We start from the raw sequence: 25,075 nt of genomic DNA, 5'->3' as shown, positions 1-25,075 counted from the left end.
TGGCTCTCTTGTAAAAGAAATCCTAGCGGCTTCTCTGGCTATCCCGTCCCATCGGAAAGACCGAATGTCCAGCTGTCCCGTCCGACGGCTCATGGGAAAGGCCCGAACGTCCAGCTGTCCCGTCCGATGGCTCATGGGAAAGGCCTGAACGTCCAGCTCTCCCCTCCGACGGCTCATCGGAAAGCCAAACAAAGCCCGGATTGGCTTTGATCGGCTCTCGGCTTTGGTAACCCAGAAGCGATGACCTGACATCACTTCTGATTTACCTGGATGTTAACGGCGCCATTTTTTTTTTTTTTTGGCATTAAAAGTGTATTAAAAAAAAAAAAAAATGTGTTTGAAAAGCTGCGCAAATACCATGTGACATAAAAAATTGCAACAGCCACCAATTTATTCTCTAGGGCAGGCATGTCCAAAGTCGGGCCCACCAGCCATATATATCTTATATGTTATGTGGACATATATATCTTTTGTGGCCCCCAGCGATCTCTCAGCGCCGGGGCCAAAAAAGATATATATGCTGGCTGCCTTGAATGGGACGGGGGGGGCGGAACGAGTGCCATACACACAGGAGAATTTCCTGTTTACACGGCAGCTCTGTAATAGGAAGTCCCGTCTCCTGCGCTGCCATTGGATGACTGTTCTGAGGAGGCGAGACTTTGTATTAAAGAGGCCACCGAGAAAACAGGAGTTTTTCCTGTAAGTAATCTTTTAGCGCTCGTCCCGCCCCCCTCCCTTTCCCCTCCGAGGCTGCAGATGGATGGGTATCAATCAGGCTGCACTGATGGCAATGGTGGGTGCTGCGTTCCTGGCAATGGTGGGGTGGGGGGGTGCTGCATTCCTGGCAATGGGGGGTGCTGCACTGATGGCAATGGGGGTGCTGCATTCATGGCACTTGTGAGGCTGCAGATGAGCACTGACCCATAATTTGCTTCACAGTTCTTTTATTTAATTTTTTTTTTCCTGAAACTTCCCTCTTAAAGTGAACGTGCGTGTTATACGCCAATAAATATGGTATATCCAAATAACACGCCCGAGCTAATCTCTTCACCACACACAGCCACAAATGCAGGAGAATTCTTGCTGGGCAGTGTAAAAGGCCCTTTTCAAACTGGGGCGTCTGCGCCGTTGGCGGTAAAGGGCTGCTATTTTTAGCGGCACTTTACCTTCATTTTTGCGGGGGTTTCCGGCCGCCCCGTTAGCGGCCGAAAAAGGGTTATACACCGCTCCTTCACCGCTCCAAAAATGGTGCTTGCAGGAGTTGTTTTAACGTCCTTCCAGCACATCACCTCAGTGTGAAAGCACTCGGGCTTTCACAATGAGACTGCAGGGGAGCTGTTTTTCAGGTGCTTTACAGGCCTCAGTGTGAAAGGGGTCTTAGTGCTCGGACGAGACAGACTTAGACCGAATTTTATTGGTTCAAAGAATGTCAGGCAAAATGGTCGGCCCTTACGGATGTTCACTTCATCAAATCTGGCCCTCTTGAAAAAAGTTTGGACATCCCTGCTGTAGGGCCTTTGCTTTTAAAATAAAATATATATAATTGTCTAGCAAAAAAATACTGATTGTTACATGTAAACAAAAAGTGCCAGAAAAGGCATAGTCTGGAAGTGGCTATACACTTCACTTGTGTGGATGGAGGAATCTGTTCATAATTTTTTTTTTTTTCGTTCAGCAGGTGGGCTGACGTGAATACCAAATTTACACTGATCAATCACTGTGATGGTGGGACATTCTAGCAATCGGTTGTTTAGCTTAAAGGGTTACTCCACTTTCGTGGGAAAAGAGATTAGCAAATATAAAATAATATAGCATATACATATGCAATACAAGTCAAATTGTAATTGAAAAGGAAATTCATTTTTAATAACATTTAATCTGCAGCTCTGTCATTTTCTGTAAATATTGCAATCCAATATGGCTACCTGGAGGCGTTCTGTACACAGATGGTGTACAGAACGCCCCCCAGATTAGTAATTTCCTGTTTGTGTGATTAGTAAGGATGAGATCAGGCGTGTTCGCAGCTCCAAGTGCCCGCACCCGCCAGGAAGCTGACACTCCGCAGCGCAAATCACAGGCAGTGAGACCTTTCCCAATCCGCAGCTGCACAAATCGGGAAGTGTCTCACTACCTGTCATTAGTGCTGCGGAATGTCAGCTTCCTGGCGGGATCAGGCACATGGAGTTGTGAACACGCCTGAGCTCATTCTTGGTGATTAGTTTACTAATTTTCCCAGAAGTCTGCACGAAGATACAAGTTGGATTTTGGGCATCCCCTGCAACATTAATGTTATTTTTGGTTAGATACTCTCAAAGTGAAATCACGTCTGAAGGGGTGCGGACCCTGACACTTTCCTCATTAGAACCCTGAAAGTGCAGCAGCTGATTGATAATTTATAATATCTCCCCCGTTTACATTCACTTTACACATGGACACAGACACACAAACAGCTAGGAATCTGCAACAAAGTTTGTTAAAATCCCTGCAATGTACATAGATCACAGGGGAATGCTTTTTTTTTTTTCTCAACAAAAGTAGATTTACTCATTAAGACTTGCAGAAGTAGTCTGAGCCGGGTGTTACTGATGTCTGGTGGGTTTAAGTTTAGGAGTCCTTGGCGAGGGCCCTAAGCAACCTTTCTCAACTTTTGTACCCCATAAGGACCCTTAAGAACATTTTCAGGTCTCAGGGGAACTCTTGCTAATACCAATTAATTGGAGGCTGTTTGAGGAAAAAAAGGTCTCTTTACATTAGTGTAATATATGAAAAATGATTACAAGACTGCGAGACCTGGCCAAAGCTCAGTGCTCCATCCCGGAGACAGGTGTACTCCTATTAGGAGAGGTGGTGGACTCAGGAGAAAGCACACCATGTTGCTCCTTACCAACCATGTCAGTCCTTACCCACAGGACTAAGCAAATTGGAACAAGTGAGTCTGAAGTATTGAGAAAGCTGAGGCGACTAGACACGTCCAGGGGATTGAGAGAGGTGCCTAGAGATCCCCTGTTTTGAGGCCAGGAGAGGGCCTGTGCAGCAGGGGGGGAAGTAACTACAGGATGAGTGAGAGCTAGGCGAGATGCTTTGAGGGAGCAGTGACTAGAGCAGCAGTGCAGCTGAAGAGAGAGCCAGGCGGTTCTGCATTTTTATTAGTTCGTTTGTTTTACAAAACTGAAACCCTGATGTAAGGACTTTTTGCCTTTTTTTTTTTTTTTTTTTTTTTTAAAAAAAACCCTTTTTGCCTGTCAGTGGTGCTGATCTCTCTAGCTTTTTTCAGCAACTTCTTTCAACATGCACCTACTTCAGCACCGGCTGCACATCAGTGCTCTGGATCAGCTTCCTGATACCATGTTTCCCCCCGTGGAACCATGTAAATGTGCTTGTGAAATCCTAGAATCCTCTCCATTACAGCACCACATAATGCAAAATGTGTATGTCTCTGTAATGCAACTGTACCACATACCTTCTTATAGCGCCGCTGGGTGCTTCTGTAACCCACCGGAGCCCTCTGCCCCTCTCTGAGCACTGCAGAGGGAGGGGGGCCCCAGATCCCCCGCTGACAGCTTGCAGAAGAGCAGAGCAGCGTTAGATCTGCTGGGCGCCGCTCGGCACTTCCATGGCCCGCCAGAGCCCTCTTCCCAGCTCTGAGTACTGCAGAGGGAGTGGAACCCAAAATCCCCCCCGCTGACAGCTGGGAGGAGAGCAGCGTGAGATCAGCTGAGCACGGCTCTGCGCTTCCATGGCCTGCCAGAGCCCTGGTCCCCCGCTCCAAGCACTGATTGGACAGCTGGGAGAAGAAGAGGACTGCAGCGGGAGGTCAGCGCTATACCGAAGGTATTTGGCACAACTAGATCACACAAATACTCACACAGTCTACATTATATAACACTGTAATAGGGTGGTCTCTAGTATTTCACCAGAACTTTAAACTAGGGCTTATTTTCAGGGTAGGGCTTATATTGCAGCCCTTCCTGAAAATCACAGTAGGTCTTATTTTCGGGGGAAACACGGTAGAGACAATGGCAGACCATGCCTGTGCAGTGTGTGTTGGCACAACTGTTTGTAATTTCTAGTAGGGCCATATGTGCCAGGTTTGATAATGTAGGCGCTCAATTAGACAATAGACACATGGGTCCGGGAGTTACTAAGAGGAGCTGTGACATGATGGTGCAGATACAGTGTCTTTGAGTGCTGCATACTGCCGATCACCTAAAAATCAATGTATGTTTAATGAGAGATTTTCGTTTTAAAGACACTGAAGTTGTTTTTTTACCTATTGCTGAGTTGTGTTTTTTTTTTTTTTTTATCTAAGTGGCTGTGTGTTGCAGCTAGAAATCCCTTAGTGTAAGCTTAATCGCCTTATATATCACTTTACATTGATTACTACATACAGTCTTTTTAATTAAAGAGTGTTTGTTCTTTAGTGCAGTTAGTCAATATATCCTCTGCCGAAATCAGACCAGTACGTAATGGCTCCTGAGTGGTTGCTATGGGCTACTGCACCATTGACACTCTGTTGATTTAGATCATATAAGAGTTCAAGCCTAACTCAATCTTTCTGACAGATTTGATATTAATTTTTTCGTTTTACTATAATTGTACTATAATGTCTGCACGAACTCTTGGTGTATCCACTATGCCTTACGTTCCAACCACTTTCTGTTTACTCAGGCCTACTATATTATTTGAGACAAACTCAATGGTTCACTGAATATCAAAATCAGATTTGGAGAAGTGAGCCCAACCATGATCCTTTAAATAATCTGTTGGAGAAACGTTTTCTTGTGACGGATGTCACTATATGGTTATCACTGGCCTTGTATAAACTGGTCACATCAGTAGTGAAAATTGGGTTGTTTATATCTTCCTGAGCTCTGGAAGAGATGAATGCGTACTTACCCTTAATAAGGTTAAGTGCTCGAAGTTCTACAAACTAGTTTATGGCAGCAGCAGAGGTGCAAAGTGTGTACATGCTGCCATAGCAGAATATAAACCTTTAAGCTCTGTGCACTACTTTTGGCTGTTTTTTTAAGCTTCAGCGTCTAGGAGCGGAAAAAAAAATTGTTTTTGTAGAGTTTCTGTCCAACAGAAAAAAGCGCTAAACGCTCCTAAAAGCTTCTAAAACGGTACTTCAAGCAGGCACAAAAACGCTATTATTATTAACATTTTTTTTATCCAGCATTTGTTTTGAAGCTTTTTTTGAGCTTAAAGAAAAAAAAAACGCTAGTGTGCATGGAGCCCAAATTCCCAACCCTTGGTAAAATGTAAAATTATGCCCTGCGGTGGGGCTACACCAACACTGCAAGGGGTAATTGTGTGTCTAGAGGAGAAGAGAAACGATTTTAAGCTGGGTATACATAGACCGAAATTTTGCCAGTTCAGCAGGAACCATATGACTTTGGACACATGTTCAACAGAAGCCGGTTTAAAGACCATCTTCTGTCGAACAATCATTCTACAATACCAGCATTCGATCAGTGTCTGCAAGCGCTGATCTGTGTATTCTGACATGGAAAGGGGGGAATGTCCCAAAGATATATTGCTTGTGTTGATACAGGGATTTGTGAGGTGTTGTTTTTTTTGTTTGTTTTTTTTTCCATTCAACCTGCTGATTGAATGAAAAAAAAACTCAGCGTGTATACCTTGCTTTACTTACCTGATCCTCTGCACCCTTGCATTTCGGCGGTGGACTGTCCCTTGCTGTCAATCTGTCCAATGCAGGGCTATGGACCCTACTTTGGGCTTGACATCAGGATCCTAGAGCACTAGAACAAGGGGGAGAAGAGGCTTCGGGGACCAGTCTAGCTGTCGGGAGGAGCGGAGGATTAAGTACATTTTCGTTCCCCTACACCGAAACAAGCAATTAACCCTTGCAGTGCAGGAAAAGCCCCACTCCAAGGGATCTTTTTTTAGTTGTCAGGAATTGGGCTTTTAGCCTGGGTTCACACCTAGTGTGAACCCAGCCTTAAAGTTACCCAGATGAGTGCACTGCATGAATGTCTGGTTCTTATGACTGACGACGATGTGTTGGCAGCTTGCAGAAATCCATATTTAGATGCAGTGTACTTATATAACTTCTTTACTTTCCAGGGATTTTTTTACTGTATGGTAGTGTTGGCAAGCAGCTCTGACCTAGCATAAGTTTAGACCCAACATCGCCCGTTCGCCGAACACCCAAATTAGCCGGGTGCTCGGCGGGATATTCTCCTGCTGAGCGTCACACAATGCACTGCACGCTGCATAGTGCATTTTAAGCCCTGATTGGCTGAAGCAATGCACCTGACTGGTCAGGTGCAAGGCTTTGCCCAATCAGGGCACAGCGAATAGCTGGTTGTTAAGGAGCGGCCTGGGAAGCTTCCCTGCTGACAGCTGAATGAAAAAAGAAACATTGCCGGCAATAGAAATATGTGAAAAAAAATGGGGTGGGGGATCCCTCAAATCCATACCAGGCCCAAAGCACCCCCTTTATGTTGAGGGCTTGTGGCCTGGTATGGTTTGGGGGGGGCACATTATTTATTTTTTTTTCATTTTGGCGTAGGGTTCCCCTTAAAATTCTTACCAGCCAGAGGGGCTGGTATGGATTGAGGGGGGGGGGAGGGACTGCTGCGCCTTTTTTTTTTTTTTTTTTTGTTTTTGTTTTTGTTTGGCAATGGCTTGCAGCTGGAAAAATTATATTAAATTTAATTTTTTTTTTTTTTTTTAATGGATTTGAGTTTTGCTGCAGTAGGTTCTATACATGGTACAGACTTTACAGGCAGACTAAGGGGACCCTCCCCAGGCACTATATTTAAAGGAATTTTTCATTTTTATTGTTTCACTTTAAGCATCATTAAAGTTACTGCTCCTGTAAAAATTATCTTTTTTTAAAAATAATTTTTTGCATGGATACATGTCCCCCAGGGCAGTACCCGGCCCCCATACCCTTTTTATGGCCAATAACTTTCATATAAGCCTTCAAAATGGGGACTTTTGATTTCTCAAGTTTGGGTCGCATAGACTAATAAGGTTCGTGGCTCAGGTCCAAACTGTTCGGTAGTTCTGGTGTGAACTGAACTGGGGGGGGGGGGGGGGGGGATGTGTTTGGCCCAACTCTACTGTAAGGGGTCATCTGTAGAAAACATCAAAGGAATTGATGCCAAATTCTGCTTCTGAAAATGTGAGGTCTGGCTGTCGAGTTTAAGTACTTTGAATTGCTGATCCTAAGCTGTTCCAGTTAGGTGACTTAGAAGGGACTAAAGCTGAACTCTGTCTTCGTGTCTATTCTTTTTTTTTTTTTTGCCTTTTGTACAGGAGCTTTCTGTAAGGGTTCATTTGCATTGGGTGCATTCCTTAGTATGGATTAGTAGCATCTATGCAGAGAGCCTGTTCAAATCAATGACTGTGAATGGCTGATGTTTGTCAGCGTTCAGAGCCATGCATCAGTCTCACATGGATGTACATACAGGGATGTATGTGAAGATGGGTGAAGATCCATTTAGCCATCTGCCATAGGCCTTTAATTGTAACAGGCTTGCTGCTGTGTCTCATGGGACTTGGGTGACTGGTCTTGTATCCGCCCCCTATAGATTGCTGCAGGGGGTTAGAAGATTAAGGCCAGCTACCATGGTGAGAGCTTGGTGGTGGTGGGAGGGTGATGGCGTCAAGGTGCATTGGCGAGGAAGTTTCAGGCATGATGGTGAAAGGGGTGTACAGTGGTGATGGAGGGGTTGCTTGTGCAGTGGTGTTTGTGGTTGTAGTGGTAAGTGGTGCTTGCAGGAGTTTCTGTTAGCTGTAGCTCCAAATGCAATCCCACCCATCTATCGGCAGAGGTCAGGAAGGGTTGGTGGTGTGAGCTGCTAGGCTAGGATTTACAGTGCCTGTGTAAGCTGCTGCAGAAGTTAAGAGAAGTATCTTGAACACCACTGTTCTCCCCTTTGCTCTGAGCAGAGAGCTGTAAATGTTAGTCACCGGTTCTCTGCTCTGCCCCTCCAGCACTCACTGGTGTGCTGGGCTAGGGAAGGAGCAGCTGGCTCAGGCACCCAGCAGCACAGCTGAGAGGCTGAGCCAGCTGCTGGTCCAAGCACCTAGGTGGATCCTGACTGTAAGGTAAGGTCGGGATCTTTCCTGAACCTAGACCGGCTGAGTGATGTCAGCGTAATTTTGCCTGATGTTGGCTGAAAACAGGTCACTGCACTCCTGTGACTTGCAGAAGAAGTCTAGCCAAAATACCTTTGGTTATACCTCTCCTTTAAGTGGACCAGGACAGAATTTAGAAAGTCGTGTTGCATTTCAACACTTACCTGCAGCAGGGACAACTTTGGCTGTGCTTACTGCTGAGTATGGCTGATTTGAATGATGCCAGTCTACATTTAAACATTGATGCGATCACGCATGTGTGGTATAACCCTTCTGCTGCTACTGTGCGTAAGCCAGATATTGTCACTGGCTTATCTCAAGGACTCTACACTATGCCCAGAATGGACCTGGCATTTTGTGGCAGTACTGCTGATCTCTGAATAATGTGCACATATGCTGTGGATACTTGCACATTATGTTAAAAACCTTATGGGGACCCAAAGTTTAAAATGTAGCATGGTAGTTTACTTCCACTTTAAGACTTTATTCTCGTTTCTCTGTCCTAGCTTTAATAAAACATCCGCTTTATTGAGATGTTATAATTTACTTTGAAACTATTTTGTATGTCGCCACCAATGAATTAGGTAAGCAGTTAGTCATTATGAGTCATTTGGGTTAACAGTATTGACTGAACTGTAGAATGCCAAGCAAAGGATGTATTTCCAAATGTACCTACTCCTTAATACAGATGGTGAATCATGTACCTACAACTTCATATACAAGGTATGCAGGCAAGGTTATGAAGTTCTGTTGTTGTTTGAGACAACATTAGAATGCGGGATCTATTCCTAGCTGTTTTGGCCATGAAATGAGTGCTGGCACTAGATGTGGTGGATGTCGCCTTCTAAAACTACTGCCTTCCTTAGATTTCCAAATGCAGTCTGTATTGCTGTGAAAGAACACTGATGGGGCTGCACTGATGATCAGGGTCCTGATTATCAGTGTAAATGTGTGCTGTCACCATATAGCTGGTTATCGGCTTTCCTTTCCTCACACAGTGACAGTGCTGAGGAAAGGAAATGCCTATAACCGGCCTTTGTTTACATGGGATCAGCTGTGATTGGACACAGATGATCACATGATAAAGGGCAGACATGATTGGCCCTTTAACTCAATCTGTGATCAGTGGTGTCCAAAGAACAACACAATCGCAGAGTGTGTCCGATGCATGCCCTGAGGTCATGTAAGGAGGAGGGGTTCTGGGAGGACGTAAATAGATGCCCTTCCAGAACTGGACAGCCGCACTGTTGCCATCTTTTGGCTATAGTGCAGTCAGGAAGTGGTTAAAAAGGAGGTTTAGTCTGGAAAAATAAAATAAAAATGAAGTCAGCAGCTACAAATCCTATAGCTGCTGACTTTTTTAATAAATGGACACTTACCAGTCTAAAGATCTAGTGCTGTCCTCAAAAGGGCTAGTTCTTCTTTAGCCTCTGGGTTCCCGATGCCAGCATCCTAACTGTGGGCAGCCGGCTGTGTGACTTTCGGCTTCCGAAAGTCACACAGCCGGCATCCCCCTGCGTGTGCTGCACTGCACTTAGTGAATGGTCCCGCAGTGTTCTGTGATGTGTCCCAGGGGATTGCAGGGGCAGGAATGGAATTCTGGGTGATCCAAGAGGAAGTGGAGCGGGTACCTGTCAAAACCAGGTACATGCTCCCCCCCCCTTCCAAACTGACATGCCAAGTTAGGCAGGGAAGGGCGTCTTAAAGCAGAACTTCCCCATGTGGGTGGAGCTCCGCTTTAATATTATAGAACGTGTATAGCTGAAAGTGTCTTAACCAGGGGTCCTCAAACTACGGCCCTTTAGTCATTCAGGAACTACAATTCCCATCATGCCTAGTCATGTCTGTGATTGTCAGAGTTTTACAATGCCTCATGGGACTTGTAGTTCTGCAACAGCTGGAGGGCCGTAGTTTGAAGATCCCTGGTCTTAACTACTACTAGCTGTACCATGACATACAAAATATGGGATCTGCCTTTGCAAGGCAAAGTTAAATAACAGTTTTAGACATTCATCACATAACAGAGCGGTTTTCCTGTATGCAATTTTCTGTAAACACCATTAAATCTACATATTTTCTTTGTTTTTTGTTTTTTTTCCCAGAATCTGAAAGCAGACCCTGAAGAACTATTCAGAAAGTTGGAAAAGATTGGCAAAGGATCTTTTGGAGAAGTTTTCAAAGGGATTGACCATAGGACTCAGAAAGTTATAGCTATAAAAATCATAGACCTGGAGGAAGCAGAGGATGAAATAGAAGATATTCAGCAAGAGATTACAGTGCTGAGCCAGTGTGATAGTCCTTACGTGACAAAGTATTATGGGTCGTACCTTAAGGTGAGCAATTTAAGTGTTCTCAGAATGAGCTTTTCATTAATTGGATGGTTTTTGACTCTGTGGTATAGTTATTGTGATTTTTAAATTTACATTATCTGCCTTTCTTTTAAGTAATTCCATTTAAAGCGGGATTCCGGCCAGCAAAATTTTTTTTTTAAAGTCAGCAGCTACAAACACTATAGCTATATAAATAAGTACTTACCTGTCCTGGGTGCACGCGATGTCGGCCGCCCGAGGCCGACCCGTCCCTCTGTTCTCGGGTCCCAGGACCGCCATCCTAACTAAGGGGGAACAGGCAGTGGAGCCTAACGGCTTTGCTGCCAGTTTCCTACTGCGAGCGGCGCGGCGCTCTGTGAATGGCCCCGTGGTTTTCTGGGAACACACACAGTTCCCAGAAGGCAACGTGGCCGCTCACCGAGGAGCAGAACACGCCACGGAATAGGAAGAGGCAGATTAGGAAGACTGCTTAGCAACAAGGGTTCAGGTAAGTTTAAAAAATTATTTAATTTTTTTTTTTTTTCAAATGTTGTGTTTTTTTTTTTAAAGATTTTTCATTTTAGGGTGGCCCTCCACTTTAAGTATAATCCTTTATGTGTTTTAATTTGTGTGTAAAGATCAATAAATTTGCGGCTAAGTAAGGCTTAAGGTACACACATTTTTACAACCCCTCCCCTGAACGATTTAACTTGACCGATCGTAACCCACGTTTAAAACGCCCGTTTTGCCGCATTTACATGCCACGTTCAGCGCCGTTTTGCTGCGCTTTTTTTTTTTTTTTTTTTAAATAGCCAAAAAATGCCTGTAAACGAAACACGGCTAAACACGAATTACCACATTTAGCCGCGTTGAAATGCCTAAAAACTCAGCTTCTGAACGCTTTTTTTGCGTTCCAAAAAGCTTCTAAACTCAACTGACTAGAAACAACTATAAAGGACCCTGTGTACATGTGCTGATAAGATAACATAGAAGAGAGTTCAGGAGCAGTTGAAAAAAACGCCCAACTGCTCCTAAACGAATGTTTATTAGCAGCAGTGTACATGAAACCTAAGTTTATTGTCTGTACTATTGTATAGAAGAAATTGACAATGTACCCGTATGCATCATTGGTTATGGCAGAGCTTCTAATATCAGATCAGGCAGTTGCATTAGAATCAGATATATTTTTCATGTCAAGTGCATGTATGGGGGAAGAGATTGAGGAAGTCCTTCTTCCTGCCTGCAGCAGACTGTGGATATCAGCTTACTGGTAATATAAACCTAAACTAATGGGCTATATATAGGTACTTTTTTTTCCCACTACCCAAAATGTATTGCCTACTATCTTAAATGTAGATTGGTAAAGTAGTCAGCATGTTAGTTGGACCTCAACCATGTGTTAGGTGTATAATGTCCAGGACCTGATGTCATTTTGACAGCCAGGGTCCCACTCAGTGTAGCAGTGCCACTGTCAGCAGCACTTGTTTTAGTATCAGAGATTGTTAAGTGGTTGTAAACCTCAGACATGGAACAAAGCACATATTTCTATAGTGTTTTGTTGCCTCTCTCCAGAGCACAAAGTGCCATTTCTCTCTCTGCCATCTAGTTCCTTTGTTATCTTCACTAGTCTCTTCAGACAAGTTTTCCTGACACCAAGAGCTAAAAAGGTGAGAGGGAAGGGAGCTCCAGCACACAGCCTGTGATTGACAGCCTAAACTTTGTTGCTGTGTGACAGGGGGTGGATCCCTTCTCTCCAATCAGTTTTTCTACTGTCTATGTGTAACTGCAGGTCCCTGCCCCCTGCTTTGTGAGTCTGTAAAATATCCTTTTTAACTCTTAGTGTAGGACAGATGGCTGCAAATGAACACATACAACGTATGTAGGATGATTTGTTTCATCTCTGTGTATCTTCTGAGGCCAGTCACTTCAGTGGGTATAGGTAAGGATTTACAACCACTTTAAAGTGTTTACAATAATGTAGGTTTTACTTCACTAAAACTGTCAAGAACAACCAAATAACGTTTTACAAAAAGTATTAACTCTCAACTCTCTTTCTTGCGGATGTGTGTTCTGTACGTCAACGCTCCTGCATTTTTAACCTGGAGGCAACATGGAGCAATGATGTGCACAGGCCTTAAACCCCAAGGCACATTTCACCCCCATCTGATCCACTGCCAAAGACCTGTGAAAAACAGTACTTCCCAGTATGGGGGAATATGTGACTTTCTCTGCCTCCCACGGTTCAGCTCTCAGTGCCTGAATGACTGATTTCCAGGTCTGTGTGATCTTAGTACATTTTAAATTGGTGATGTACCGAACTTTCAGCCGCTAAAAAATATCGCCCGAAAATGGGGTTATTAATGGCCCAGAAAACCTTGCTTTTGATGCAATTTTACTATGCTTATGGTGTGTGGTTTTTTTTTTTTTTTTTTTTTTTTTCATAGGTCATGACACTCAAAAAACGCAACAGGGATCAGTTATTGATGTTTTTTTGCTGCATTTTCAAAGCATTTCAATGGGGAGGTGTTTTTTTTTTTTTTTTTTTTTTAATGCAGTTTTTTTAACTGACCAAAAATGCAGCAAGAAGGATTTTTAACACCACAATGGAAGTGCAACGGACCAGTGTGAAGACATACATAGAATTTTAAAGGGATGCATTTTTCTTGAGCTTTTCTTGCGCTAAATGTGCCGATAAAGGCCGACAATAAATTGATATTAATTTAAATTTGTTTTATTAATTAAAAAGTCAAATATAATACAATTTTACATATAAAAATATACACAGGTCCATATATATTTGGACACAGGCACAATTTTCATACTTTTGGCTCTGTATGTCACCAGAATAAAATTGTAAATGCAACCATTTTTATACACAGTCTCCCCCCCCCCCCCCCCCCCCCCTCCATTTTCAGGGGCTCAGATGTAATTGGACAAATGAATATAATCATAAATAAAATGTTCATATCGGGGTGGATTTGATTTATATCAAGTCAATTTAAATCATGATTTAAACCACTAGTAAAAAGGCTTGAGTTAAATCAACTCAATTTAAATCACAATTTTTAAAGAGCAACTGTCATCTCTGTCCCGCAGCGGCTCCTCCTCTGACCTGCTGTTGACTCACCAACAGTCCCATTCACTTTAATGGGACGGCTGGTGCTGCGGCAGTGACACAACAAGGTGAGGGACGTGGCGGCAGCAGGTGAGTGGATGCCCGCTAACTGGTGCTGACATGATGGATCTGAAATGACAGGTGCTCTTTAAATGTAAGGACTTATTCTTGCTGGTAGTTAGAATCTTTAATGTTTACAAACAAAAAATTAAGGTTTCCTATTTAGAATAATAAGCTGTCAGGTTAGTAAAATATCAGAACCAATTCAATCGTACGGTTTGTAATGTACATAGATTTGCAAAACAACGGGATAAAGGAATATTCCTGAACTTTGCTTTATCTTGTGGTTACTGTGAAATTGTGTGAATGCATCAATGCAGTGCATGTTATGTCAGCTTGCAGAGCTTGGATTCATTGAATGAGTTTATCAAAAAAATAAATATTTTAAATATTGCAGAATATACAGCCTCATGCTACATAACTAAGCTCAATTTCATGCTAAATCAACTAAATTATTAATGTATCTTAAATAGAAAACTATCTGATGGAGTTATTGCAAACAAATTTTCAAAGGCTTTTTTTTCCTAGCGATATCAAGAATAATATTATTATGCTTGTTTTTTTTTTTTTTTTGGGCAAGTTACCACAACACCATTATCCCGTAGTTTTTAAGATCAAAGATAAACTAAGTTGGTGTCCCTTGTTAATTTTACATTGTATTTTTTAAAATGTAACTGCATAGCCAAGTATTATTCTCCACAATTTTTTTTATTGTGCATTAAAAAAAAAAAACAAATAAAATTAGACATGCTATCTGCCATTAGAACTTAACCAAAAAGTGCATTCTATGCATTTAAAAATATAAAAAATATAAAAAATATACCAAATCAAATCATTATTCAACCAAAAATTACTGTCAAAGCAATAATTTCAAGGCCAATAATAAATAACACGTTATCTCCTCCGATTCCGCAACATGTCTGCTTGACGAACGGCTGTTCAGAAACAAACTGAAAAGTGCGAACTGAAAAGCGCGAATCAACACTCACCAAACTTCTACTAACACAAAATTAGCAGAAGGAGCCCAAAGGGTGGCACTAAAGAGCTGAAAAACAACATAGTGCGTCACTACGTTCGTATTTGTTGGCCAACGTTCCTTGCCGTTTGTATGTAAGACAAGACAAGTTTGTGCCAACGCCCTTCAGACAAAAGTCCACGGTTTTGTCGGCTTTACTGCAGCTGTCTTCAGTTGTTCTTTGTTGGTGGGTCTTTCTGCCTTTACTTTTGCCTTCAGCAAGTGAAATGCATGCTCAATTGGGTTGCGATCAAGTGATGGACTCGGCCATTGCAGAATATTCTACTTCTTTACCTTCAAAAGCTCCTGGGTTGCTTTTACAGTGTATTTTGGATCATTGTCCATCTGTATTGTGAAGCGCCATCCAATCAACTTTGCTGCATTTGGCTGAATCTGGGCTGACTGTATATCTGGAAACACTGCAGAATTCATCCAGCTGCTTCTGTCTTCTGTCACATCATCAGTAAACACCAATGACCCAGTGCCACTGGAAGCCATGCATGCCCATGCCATCACACTGCCTCCACCATGTTTTACAGATGACGTTGTGTCCATTGGATCATGAGCTGTTCCAAGCCTTCTCAACACTTTTTTTTTTTTTTTTTTTTCTTCCTGTCGTTCTGGTACAGATTATTCTTGGTTTCATCCATCCAAAGAATGCTTTTCCAGAACTGGTCTGGCTTTTTTAGAGTTTTTTTGGCAAAGTCTAATCTGGCTTTTCTATACTACAGGCTTATGAATGATTTGCACCTTGTGGTGAACCCTCTGTGTTTACTCTCGTGAAGTCTTCTCTTGATTGTAGACTTTGACAATGATATGCCTACCTCCTGGAGAGTGTCCTTCACTTGTCTGGATGTTGTGAATGGGTTTTTCTTTACCATAGAGAGGATCCTGCGATCATCTACCACTGTTGTCTTCCGTAGACGTCCAGGCCTTTTTATGTTGCTGAGCTTACCAGTGCATTCTTCTTTCCTCAAATTGTACCAAACTGTTGATTTGGCCACTCCTAATGTTGCTGCTATCTCTCTGATGGATTTGTTTAATTTTGAAGCCTTACAATGGCCTGTTTCACTTGCATGGACAGCTCCTTTGAACGCATGATGTAGGTTCACAGCAATAGATTCCAAATAGCACACTTAGAATCAACTCCAGACCTTTTACCTACTTAATTGATGAAGAAATAACAAAGGAGTAGCGCACACCTGGCCATGAAACCGCTTTAGATTAAATTGTCCAATTACTTTTGTCTCTTGAAAAAGGAGGGGGGGGGGTGGCTAGTCTTAAAGTGGAAGGTCACCCTAAAATAAAAAATTGCATCAAAAATCTTAAAAAAAAATAAATAAAAAATTGAAAAAAAATAATTATTTTTTTAACTTACCTGAAACCCTTGTTGCTAGGCAGTCTTTCTAATCTGCCTCTTCCTATTCTGCGGCGTTTCCTTCTCTTCGGCGAGCAGCCCTGTTGCCTTCTGGGAACTGTGTGTCCCAGAAAACCAGGGGCCATTCACAAAGCGCCGCACGACTCACGCATGCGCAGTAGGAAACAAGCAGTGAAGCCGCAAGGCTCCACTGCCTGTTTTCACTTCGTTAAGATGGAGGCGCCGGTGGCCGATCCGATGGACGGATCGGCCTCAGGGGGCCGACATCACGGGCTCGCTGGACAGGTAAGTGTCCTTATTAAAAGTCAGCAGCTACAGTGTTTGTAGCTGCTGACTTTAAAAAAAAATAAAATATTGCGGCCGGAACCCCCCTTTAGGAGCTGTAATTCCTAAACCCTTCCTCCGATTTGGATGTACATATCCTCAAATTAAACACTTTCAGCCCATATCCATTATATAACTATAGCTTGAATATGTTTTGGTAAATACCTGGGGAAAAAACTAAAGTGGTGCCTGTGTCCAAATATATATGGTCCTAACTGTATAATTTTTAAAACTGTAATTTTCGGCATAATTTTCGGCCAAGTGCATCCTGAATTTTCGGTTTTGGCATCAAAATGTTTATTTTGGTGCCCCACTATTTTTCCTGGATAGCTACCTACTAATTACTGTTATTTAATGTCTAGACATTAACATTTCAAAATTTAGCTAAAAAAATACAATTTCAGGCTTGGATGGATTGACCCTTTAAAAGTGGGTCTAGACCTTAAGACCCCTTTCACACTGGATCGTTTTTCAGGTGCTTTTGGGCTAAAAATAGGGCTATAAATAGTGCCTATAAAGCGCCTGAAAAAAGCCTCCCCTGCAGTCCCAGTGTGAGAGTCCGAGTGCTTTCACACTGGGGTGGTGCGCTTGCAAGACGTTAGAAAAAGTCCTGCAAGCAGCATTTTTGGGGCGGTGAAGGAGCGGTGTATTATACACCGCCCCTCCACTTGCCCTGCCCATTAAAATGAATATGCGCCTGCAAAGCGCTTCGGCAGCGGCTCTTTTCGGGCGCTATTAACCCTTTCCTCGGCCGCTAGTGGGGGTTAAAAGCGCCCCGCTAGCAGCTGCATATCGCCGCCAAAACCGAGGTAAAGGGGCGCTTTACCACTAAACCCCCCCTCCCCCAGCCTCCGTGTGAAAGGGGTCTGAAGTGTTTCTAAAGGGAGAAGGTTTTTTTCATCTTAATGCATTCTAAGCATTAAGATAAAAAACCTGTGTGCAGCAGCCCCCTCAGCCCCCCTAATATTTACCAGAGCCCCATCTCTATCCAGTGATGTTGCATGAGTGACTCGTCTGCCCGGGACTCTCCTTCCTGGCTTCCATTGGCTTCCGCTGCTGTCAATCAAAGCCAGTGAGCCAATGAGGGGATGGGGGGACGGGGCTGTGGCTCCATGTCTGAATGGACACACAGAGCAGTGACTCGGCTCGGGTGCCCCCACAGCAAGCTGCTTGCTGTGGGGGTACTCGGCAGAAGGGAGGGGCCTGAGGAGAGGAGGCTGCTCTGTGCAAAACCACTGCACAGAGCAGGTAAGTATAATGTGTTTGTTACTAAAATCTTCTTTTTTTTTTTAAATATCACTTTAACCACTTCAGCCCCTGAAGATATGGCTGCTCAATGACCAGGCCATTTTTTGCGATACGGCACTGCGTAGCTTTAACTGACAACTACACGGTCGTGCGACATGGGACCCAAACAAAATTGACATCCTTTTTTTTCCCCCCACAAATAGAGCTTTCTTTTAGGCGCCCCCTAGTGGTCAAAAGGCAAACTGATGTACAGTTACGTTGGTTCGCCCAGGGGAGCCAACCTGCCGCAGTACAACTGCGGTGGCTGGTCGGGAAGGGGTTAAAGCAAACATTTTAATACATTGCAATTTGCCAGTCCTAGATGTGGTGGTGCATTTTTTTTTTTTTTCAGGCTTTTTCAATTTAGTGAGTAGTGCACTTCCTGTCCCTTTTTGTTTGTTGCTGCACTAATTTTTCTGCTGTATCTATGGAGGTATGTGTGGTTGTCTAAGCTAGATTTCAAATTTGTCTGGCTTTGTTCATCTCCTTTTACATGGATAAGGTTTGTTTTTTTTGGCCTTTTCAGCTGACAGGAAATGGCAAAGACAATGCATTTCTGGCAAGATCAATTCTGTACTTGCTTCAAATGATCTTAGCCTGAAAAATGAAAGCAAATGCAGCCACCGCATCTAAGGACTGTTAGGTTGCAATATATTACTTTTTGTTTTTGGGTTTAGATATGCTGTACCTTAAAAGAAAATTAGAGGGCTCTGTGAGGTTAGGTCTGATTATCTTATCTATGCAGCTTGACCTTGCTTGCAATTTTAGGTCCAGACTTCACGCTGCCTTCCACTCTCCCTACATGTTGAAAGGAATCTATTAAAAAGAAAACACCTGTGTCTTTAGGCTTTGATGGAAGCTGTCCCTGCACAAGAAGGCCCCATAGACTCAAATGGGCCGTACCTGTACTGCAGGAGCAACATCCAATTCAAGTCTTTGGAGAATTAGTGCTCAGAAACAGGCAACCTAGCAAATGTTTACTAGCTGGGCTGCAAACAGCGCAGGAGGCCGCAGCCTTCGGGGGAGGTATGTACAGGCCTGCTTGGGGGATTTGATACAGGTGATTGTATTAAGGGGGGTGGTAGATTTTTTTTTTTGGCAATTTAAATAGGAAACGCTTGTAAAGAATATTGGGGGAGAAGTTATTCCATCCCTTTGCTATCTATCCAAAACTTGCTTGAAAATTCAACTTAAAGCAGTAGTAAAGCCCGCTTTGTGATTATTTTTTTTTTTTTTTTTTCCCTACAGCTAAGCCTATAATCAGGCTTACCTGCAGATAAAATGAATATCTCTTTAAACCTGTACCATATAGGAGATATTCACCCTGGATGTAGCTGGTGACATTACCGGCGCATGCGGTTTGAAAGTCCGGCACGGAGCTTAATGCTGGAAACAAGGGCTCCGGCACCCATGCGTGGGAGCCATTCATTTACACGGACGTGTCTGTGTACGGGCTCCGCTTTGCTCAGCGGGGGATCGCTCCGTCGATCCCCGCTGAGCAGACAGATGACAGGTCGGTCCCTGCACACTGTGCAGAGACCAACCTGTCAGAGCGCCGCTCTCCTCTATGGGGGATCAGATGAAGACGGACCGTAGAGTCCGTTTTCATCCGATCCGCAGACAGATGGAAAAGGTAGGGTTTTCCTCCGTCACACTTTAGCGGATCGGAGCGGGTCGGATGTCAGCGGACATGTCACTGCTGACATCCGTCTCTCCATAGACCATTCAGATCCGCCTGTCAGTTTTTTAGGCGGACCTGAATGGTCCTCCACCCGTGTGAAAGTGGCCTTACACAGCTGGAGTCTGCAAACCCGGTATAAAGACCTGGGGAAGATGTCAGCCCTCTCATCGGTGACAGCGTGCCGCTGGAGGGCTTTGTTCTAAGGTAAGTATTAAGCTGTGCATAGTAACTAATCAGTTTCAGCTTTTTCAATTAAGCTTTGACAAAAAAAAACAACTGGAAGCTGATTGTTTACTATGCAGAGCTGCACTAGATTCCATGTGCGACAGCTTTAGTAAATCGCCCCCACTGTGAACAAAATAAGGTGCACTAACTGATTAGGCAAATGTATCAAAAATATGATCCTTGCTTTTTTTTTTTTTTTTTTTTTTTTTTTTTTTTGGGCAGCAAATAGCATTCCGTTTTTTTTAAACACAACTGCACACCTTTCTTTGGCTGTTGATAAAAGAACCGAACAAGAGGAAAGATGTCAGTACTAAGCCAGTGATGAAGTAAATGTACAAAGGTGTGACTATGAAATGTGAAGCCATGGGTGGAGGCATCACTATGACCTCTCATTTCCAGGGTGTTGCTGCACAGCTTTTCCCTGCTTTAAAAAATTATAGCTAATAAAATGACATTTATATTAAGACATGTTCTTCAATTTAGATAAACCATTTCAATGTGCTTTAGGTTTGTATCTATATTCCTCTATGTAAGGGTTGTCAATTTGAAAACAGCGGGCTACTTGGTTACTTGAAGGAGCCCATTGAGTAGCTCCACAACAAAACAAAAAATTAAACAATTCTGTCTCTGAATAAGAAATGCAGATGGAACACTGTTCTTGGTGTGAACCGGAAACAACACAAACATGTTCCTGGTAGGAATCTAACTATGCCATTAAAATAAATGTGAGCATGCAAGAGACATCTTTTGTTCCCGCTTACTGCCAGATGAAGTGAGCATATTCATTTATTTAAAAGGCCATGCTGCGTTTGTGATAGAAAGGATAGAAAGTTCAGGAGCCAAAGCTATTTCAAGGGAGGTGGGGAGGCCCCTAGACTGGTCATCTTTTTGCATATAAGAAAAAAACGATCACACATTCAAACTGCCCAGAAAGAGGACAAAGTGCAGATCATCATCATCATAGTCTCAGTATTCTTTCCCTCATTCCCTCGCCTTTTTCTGGTTAAAATCATTCTTCAATCAATCCTACTATACTTGCCATCAAATCTACCCATATTAAAGAATAGGTCTACTGTGAGGCACAATTTCATTTCTGTAATAGGCCTACAATATGCCATAAAACTAGAAATAAATGAATATCTTTCTATAGAAGATATCAATAGCCAGTGTGGGGTTTTTTTTGTTGTTTTTTTTTTGTTTTTTTACGCTTAGATGCCATGGGATGCAGATGGTGGGTTTATACATATATATGCTTTGACCAGATTTATTTAGACTAAATCTTTTTTCCATTATTTAATACTTACCAGCTTGATGCAAACTCCACCCCCTCCCCTCACCACCGCTACCTCCACCTCCACCCCTAACCATCTTTCTCTTGAAATAGGCACCTACCCTTCCTGGAGTAGGCACATAGGGTACATGTTATAACTTATGCTTGGTTGCAATGCTACTTAATAGTACACATCATTTAAAACTTATTTTTTTTAAAGGAAATACACTATAGATGATGCCAGGGATTCAACATGGATGACACTGCAATGTGAGTTCTGGGTTAGTGACTGGAACATGATGACAGTGTTGGAGCCTACACCACAGACAAAAAAGCAACACATAAAGAGGTGCTGCTATGGCCACCCTTAGTGGGTCCTTGTATTGGGCAGACTCCCAGTGAAGTCAAAACTGAAATTTTGTTAGGTTACCATATACATTGCAGTGTCTTGAAAAAGTATTCACACCTCTTGAAATTGTCCACATTTTGTCATGTTACAGCCGTAAATGTATTTCATTGGGATTTTATGTGATAGACCAACACAAAGTGGCACATAATTGTGAAGTGGAAGACAATGATAAATGGTTTTTACATTTTTTTACAAATATCTGAAAAGTGTGGCGTGCATTTGTATTCATCCTCCTTTTACTCTGATACTCCTAACTAAAATCTTGTGGAACCAATTGCCTTCAGAAGTCACCTAATTAGTAAATAGAGTGTGTAATTTTATCTCAGTATAAATACATCTGTTCTGTGAAGCTCTCATAGGCTTGTTAGAGAACCTTAGTGAACAAACCGCATCATGAAGGCTAAGGAACATACCAGACAGGTCAGGAATAAAGTTGTGGAGAAGTTTAAAGCAGGGTTAGGTTATAAGAAAAAAATAAAAAAAAATAAAAACTATCCCAGGCTTTGAACATCTCGCGGAGCACTGTTCAATCCATCATCTGAAAATGGAAAGATTATGGCACAACTGAAAACCTACCGAGATATGACCGTCCACTTAAACTGACAGGCCAGGCAAGGAGAGTATTAATTTAGAGAAGCAGCCAAGAGGTCCATGGTAACTCTGGAGGAGCTGCAGAGATCCACAACTCAGGTGGGAGAATCTGTCCACAGGACAACTATTAGTCGTGCACTCCACAAATCTGGCCTTTATGGAGAAGTGGCAAGAAGAAAGCCATTGTTAAAAGAAAGCCATAAGAAATCCCGGTTGCAGTTTGCGAGAAGCCATGTGGAGGACACAGCAAACATGTGGAAGAAGGTGCTCTAGTCAGATGAGACCAAAATTGAACTTTTTGACCTAAAAGCAAAACCCTATGTGTGACGGAAAACTAATTCCGCGTGCACACGATCCGGATTTTGGTCAGAAAAAGATATGATGGCTTTTCCGACGGAATTCCGCTCAAGCTAGCCTTGCATACACATGGTCACACAAAAGTTTACTGAACTTTCGACCGCCAAGAACGTGGTGACGTACAACACTACAATGAGCCGAGAAAAATGAAGTTCAATGCTTCCGAGCATGCGCCGAATTGTTTCTGAGCATGCGTAGGAATTTTGTGCTTCGGAACTGTTATAGGCGATTGCATTTTCGGATAGGAACTTTTTCTGACTGAGAAATTGAGAACATGCTCTCAATCTTTTGCTAGCTGGAATTCAACCAGCAAAAGTCCGATGGAGCATACACACGGTCGCATTTTCCAACCAAACGCTCTCATCGGTCTTTTTCTGGATGAATTTCTGATCGTGTGTATGCGGCATAACACTGCACATCACCCTGAACACACCATCCCCACCGTTAAACATGGTGGCAGCATCATGTTGTGGGGATGCTTTTCTTCAGCAGGGACAAGGAAGCTGGTCAGAGTTGATGGGAAGATGGATGGAGCCAAATACAGGGCAATCTTAGAAGGAAACATGTTAGAGTCTGCAAAAGACTTGAGACTGGGGCAGAGGTTCACCTTCCAGCAGGACAACGACCCTAAACATACAGCCAGAGCTACAATGGAATGGTTTAGATCAAAGCATATTCATGTGTTAGAATGGCCCAGTCAAAGTCCAGACCTAAATCCAATAGAGAATCTGTGGCAAGACTTGAATATTGCTTTTTACAGATGCTCTCCATTTAATCTGACAGAGCTTGAGCTATTTTGTAAAGAAGAATGGGCAAAAATGTCTCTTTAGATATGCAAAGCTGGAAGAGACCTACCCAAAAGGACTTGCAGCTATAATTACAGCGAAAGGTGGTTCTACAAGGTATTGACTGAATACAAATGCACAGCGCACTTTTCAGATATTTATTTGTTAAACAAAAAAAAAATGGTTTTATCATTTTTCCTTCCACTCCACAATTATATGCCACTTTGTGTTGGTCTATCACATAAAATCCCAATAAAATACATTTACGTTTTTGGTTGTAACATGACAAAATGTGGAAAATTTCAAGGAGTATGAATACTTTTTTAAGGCACTGTATTTATTTGATTTGCAGCTCAAATGTTATCAATTTACATGGTTCCTGTGATGCACAGTATATAGGGCAAAATAGATTGTTTTGGAATTAATTCTGGTATGTAGAGGTCAATTGTATTCTCTAGGGAGCTGCTCTGCTATTCACAGAAAACTTTTGTTTTCTGTGTATAAATACAAAGCTTCCTCCAACTGGCAGAGGAAGAGATTGCAACATCATCCACCCACATCTCCGCTTCAGCCAATCAGAAAAAGCTTTGTATCCATTCTTTTAATACAAAGCTTCCTGTAAATGGCTGAGCAGCACTCAGCTTGACTCTGTTATTAAGAGAGTAGGATGGGAAGCTCCTTTTGCACTGTTGGGAAAACAACTGTATGTAGCTGAGGCTGTATACAGTTCATACAGTGCGCACAGTAAGCACCCCTGTTTCTGCAGTAAATATTTACAGCTCGTTTGGCTGTACTTCTCCTGTGGATCACAGGATTGCAGTTTGTTCTGCACTCCTGTGACCCGTTTTCAGCTGACAGTGGGCTGAAGGGACAGATGTAGCATCCAGTATAATTCTTCAAAAAAAAATCCATACTTCTTTTTTAAGTAAAATCTCAGTTTTTGAGTCAAGAGGACAATAGGGAGGGATGATGAGGGCAATTGACCCTTATTTGTGTTGTGTAATATATAGTATGCTGAAAGTTAGATTTTTTTTTTTTTACCTTCAGCAGCTCTGGTTCTTGGGTTCTAGCCCCAGCAGAGTTTACTTTGAAGACTCTTCTGATAACAGCACTGGTGCTCACAGCCACAGTGGTGGCTTCAGGTCACTTGATGTTAAAGCGGGGTTCCACCCAAATTTTGAACAATATCTGTATGTATTCTCTTCCTTGCCTAGATGCTGACATGCCGTTTAAAAAAATTTAAATCGCCGTAATTACCTTTTTATTTTTCTATTCTTCTTTACACTTCCTGGTTCTCCTCCCGTGGGAGTAGGCGTGTTTCTAGTCTCTCCCAGACTCCGCACAGTCTCCTGGGAGCTAGTCTCAGGCTTCCCAGGATGTCTCTGAGCATGTGCGGGAACGAGCAGTGAATGCTGGGAGCACAGCATTCACCACATCCAGGAAATAAATGCTTGTGGGCTTCAAGTGCCCACAATGAAGATGGAAACCGCCTGCAGTGAATAATATAAGTTATTCTTTCCGACGAAATCTGACACAGGCGGACATATTACACACAATATGTGAGTATGTAATGCTGAGAATAAAAGTTTGTGAATGAACTCAAAAAAAAAAAAAGACGATAGATAGGTGGACCCCCGCTTTAAGGCCTCATTGGACTTTTTTGCAGCTGCCTGTAGGGGCATCGTTTTTTTTTTTTGTTTTTTTGTTTTTTTTTTTTTTTTGTTTTTTTTTTTAATTTTGTTTTTTTTTCCCCTATGTGTCCATGCATGCATAGGTTTATAGCAGCATTTAGTGGCGGGGCTTTTAGAGGCAGGAAAAAACCCCACTGTCAGTGCGTCCAGGAGCAGCAGAGTTTGGGCAGAAAAAAAGCTTGACGCTGCTAAACATGTTTAAACACTAGGCGTGTTTTAGCATTTGAGCATTAATTCATTTCAGTGGCCAGAATAAGATATTATTCTGGCCAATAAATTAATTGACGCCCAGGCTCTTGACGCCTGTAAACGCGCCTAAAAGCTTTTACAATCATCAGGCTTTTTTTCTGCTAAAACGCTGCTGCCAGGAGGAAAGGCTTCTAGGAGAGTTTGCAAATTGTCCTGTGTGCTTGAGGCTTAAAAGGGAAAACGGTGGAACTGCTTTTTACAGGTGATAGGTGAACAA

The 25,075-nt window shown here is 42.7% G+C and overlaps 1 protein-coding gene across 1 annotated transcript in view; it reads left to right on the top strand.

Moving 5' to 3' along the window:
• The window catches only part of STK24 (serine/threonine kinase 24), a 96,366-nt gene that overhangs the window by 9,028 nt on the left and 62,263 nt on the right, over positions 1–25,075 (top strand). Inside the window, 1 exon segment of the mRNA XM_073614409.1 lies at positions 10,215–10,445. Within this exon segment, the coding sequence (XP_073470510.1) occupies positions 10,215–10,445 (231 nt within the window).

The sequence above is a fragment of the Aquarana catesbeiana genome, linkage group LG02 (assembly GCF_042186555.1).
Source record: "Aquarana catesbeiana isolate 2022-GZ linkage group LG02, ASM4218655v1, whole genome shotgun sequence".
Lineage (NCBI taxonomy): Eukaryota > Metazoa > Chordata > Amphibia > Anura > Ranidae > Aquarana > Aquarana catesbeiana.
This window is presented reverse-complemented; position numbering and strand designations above follow the sequence as displayed.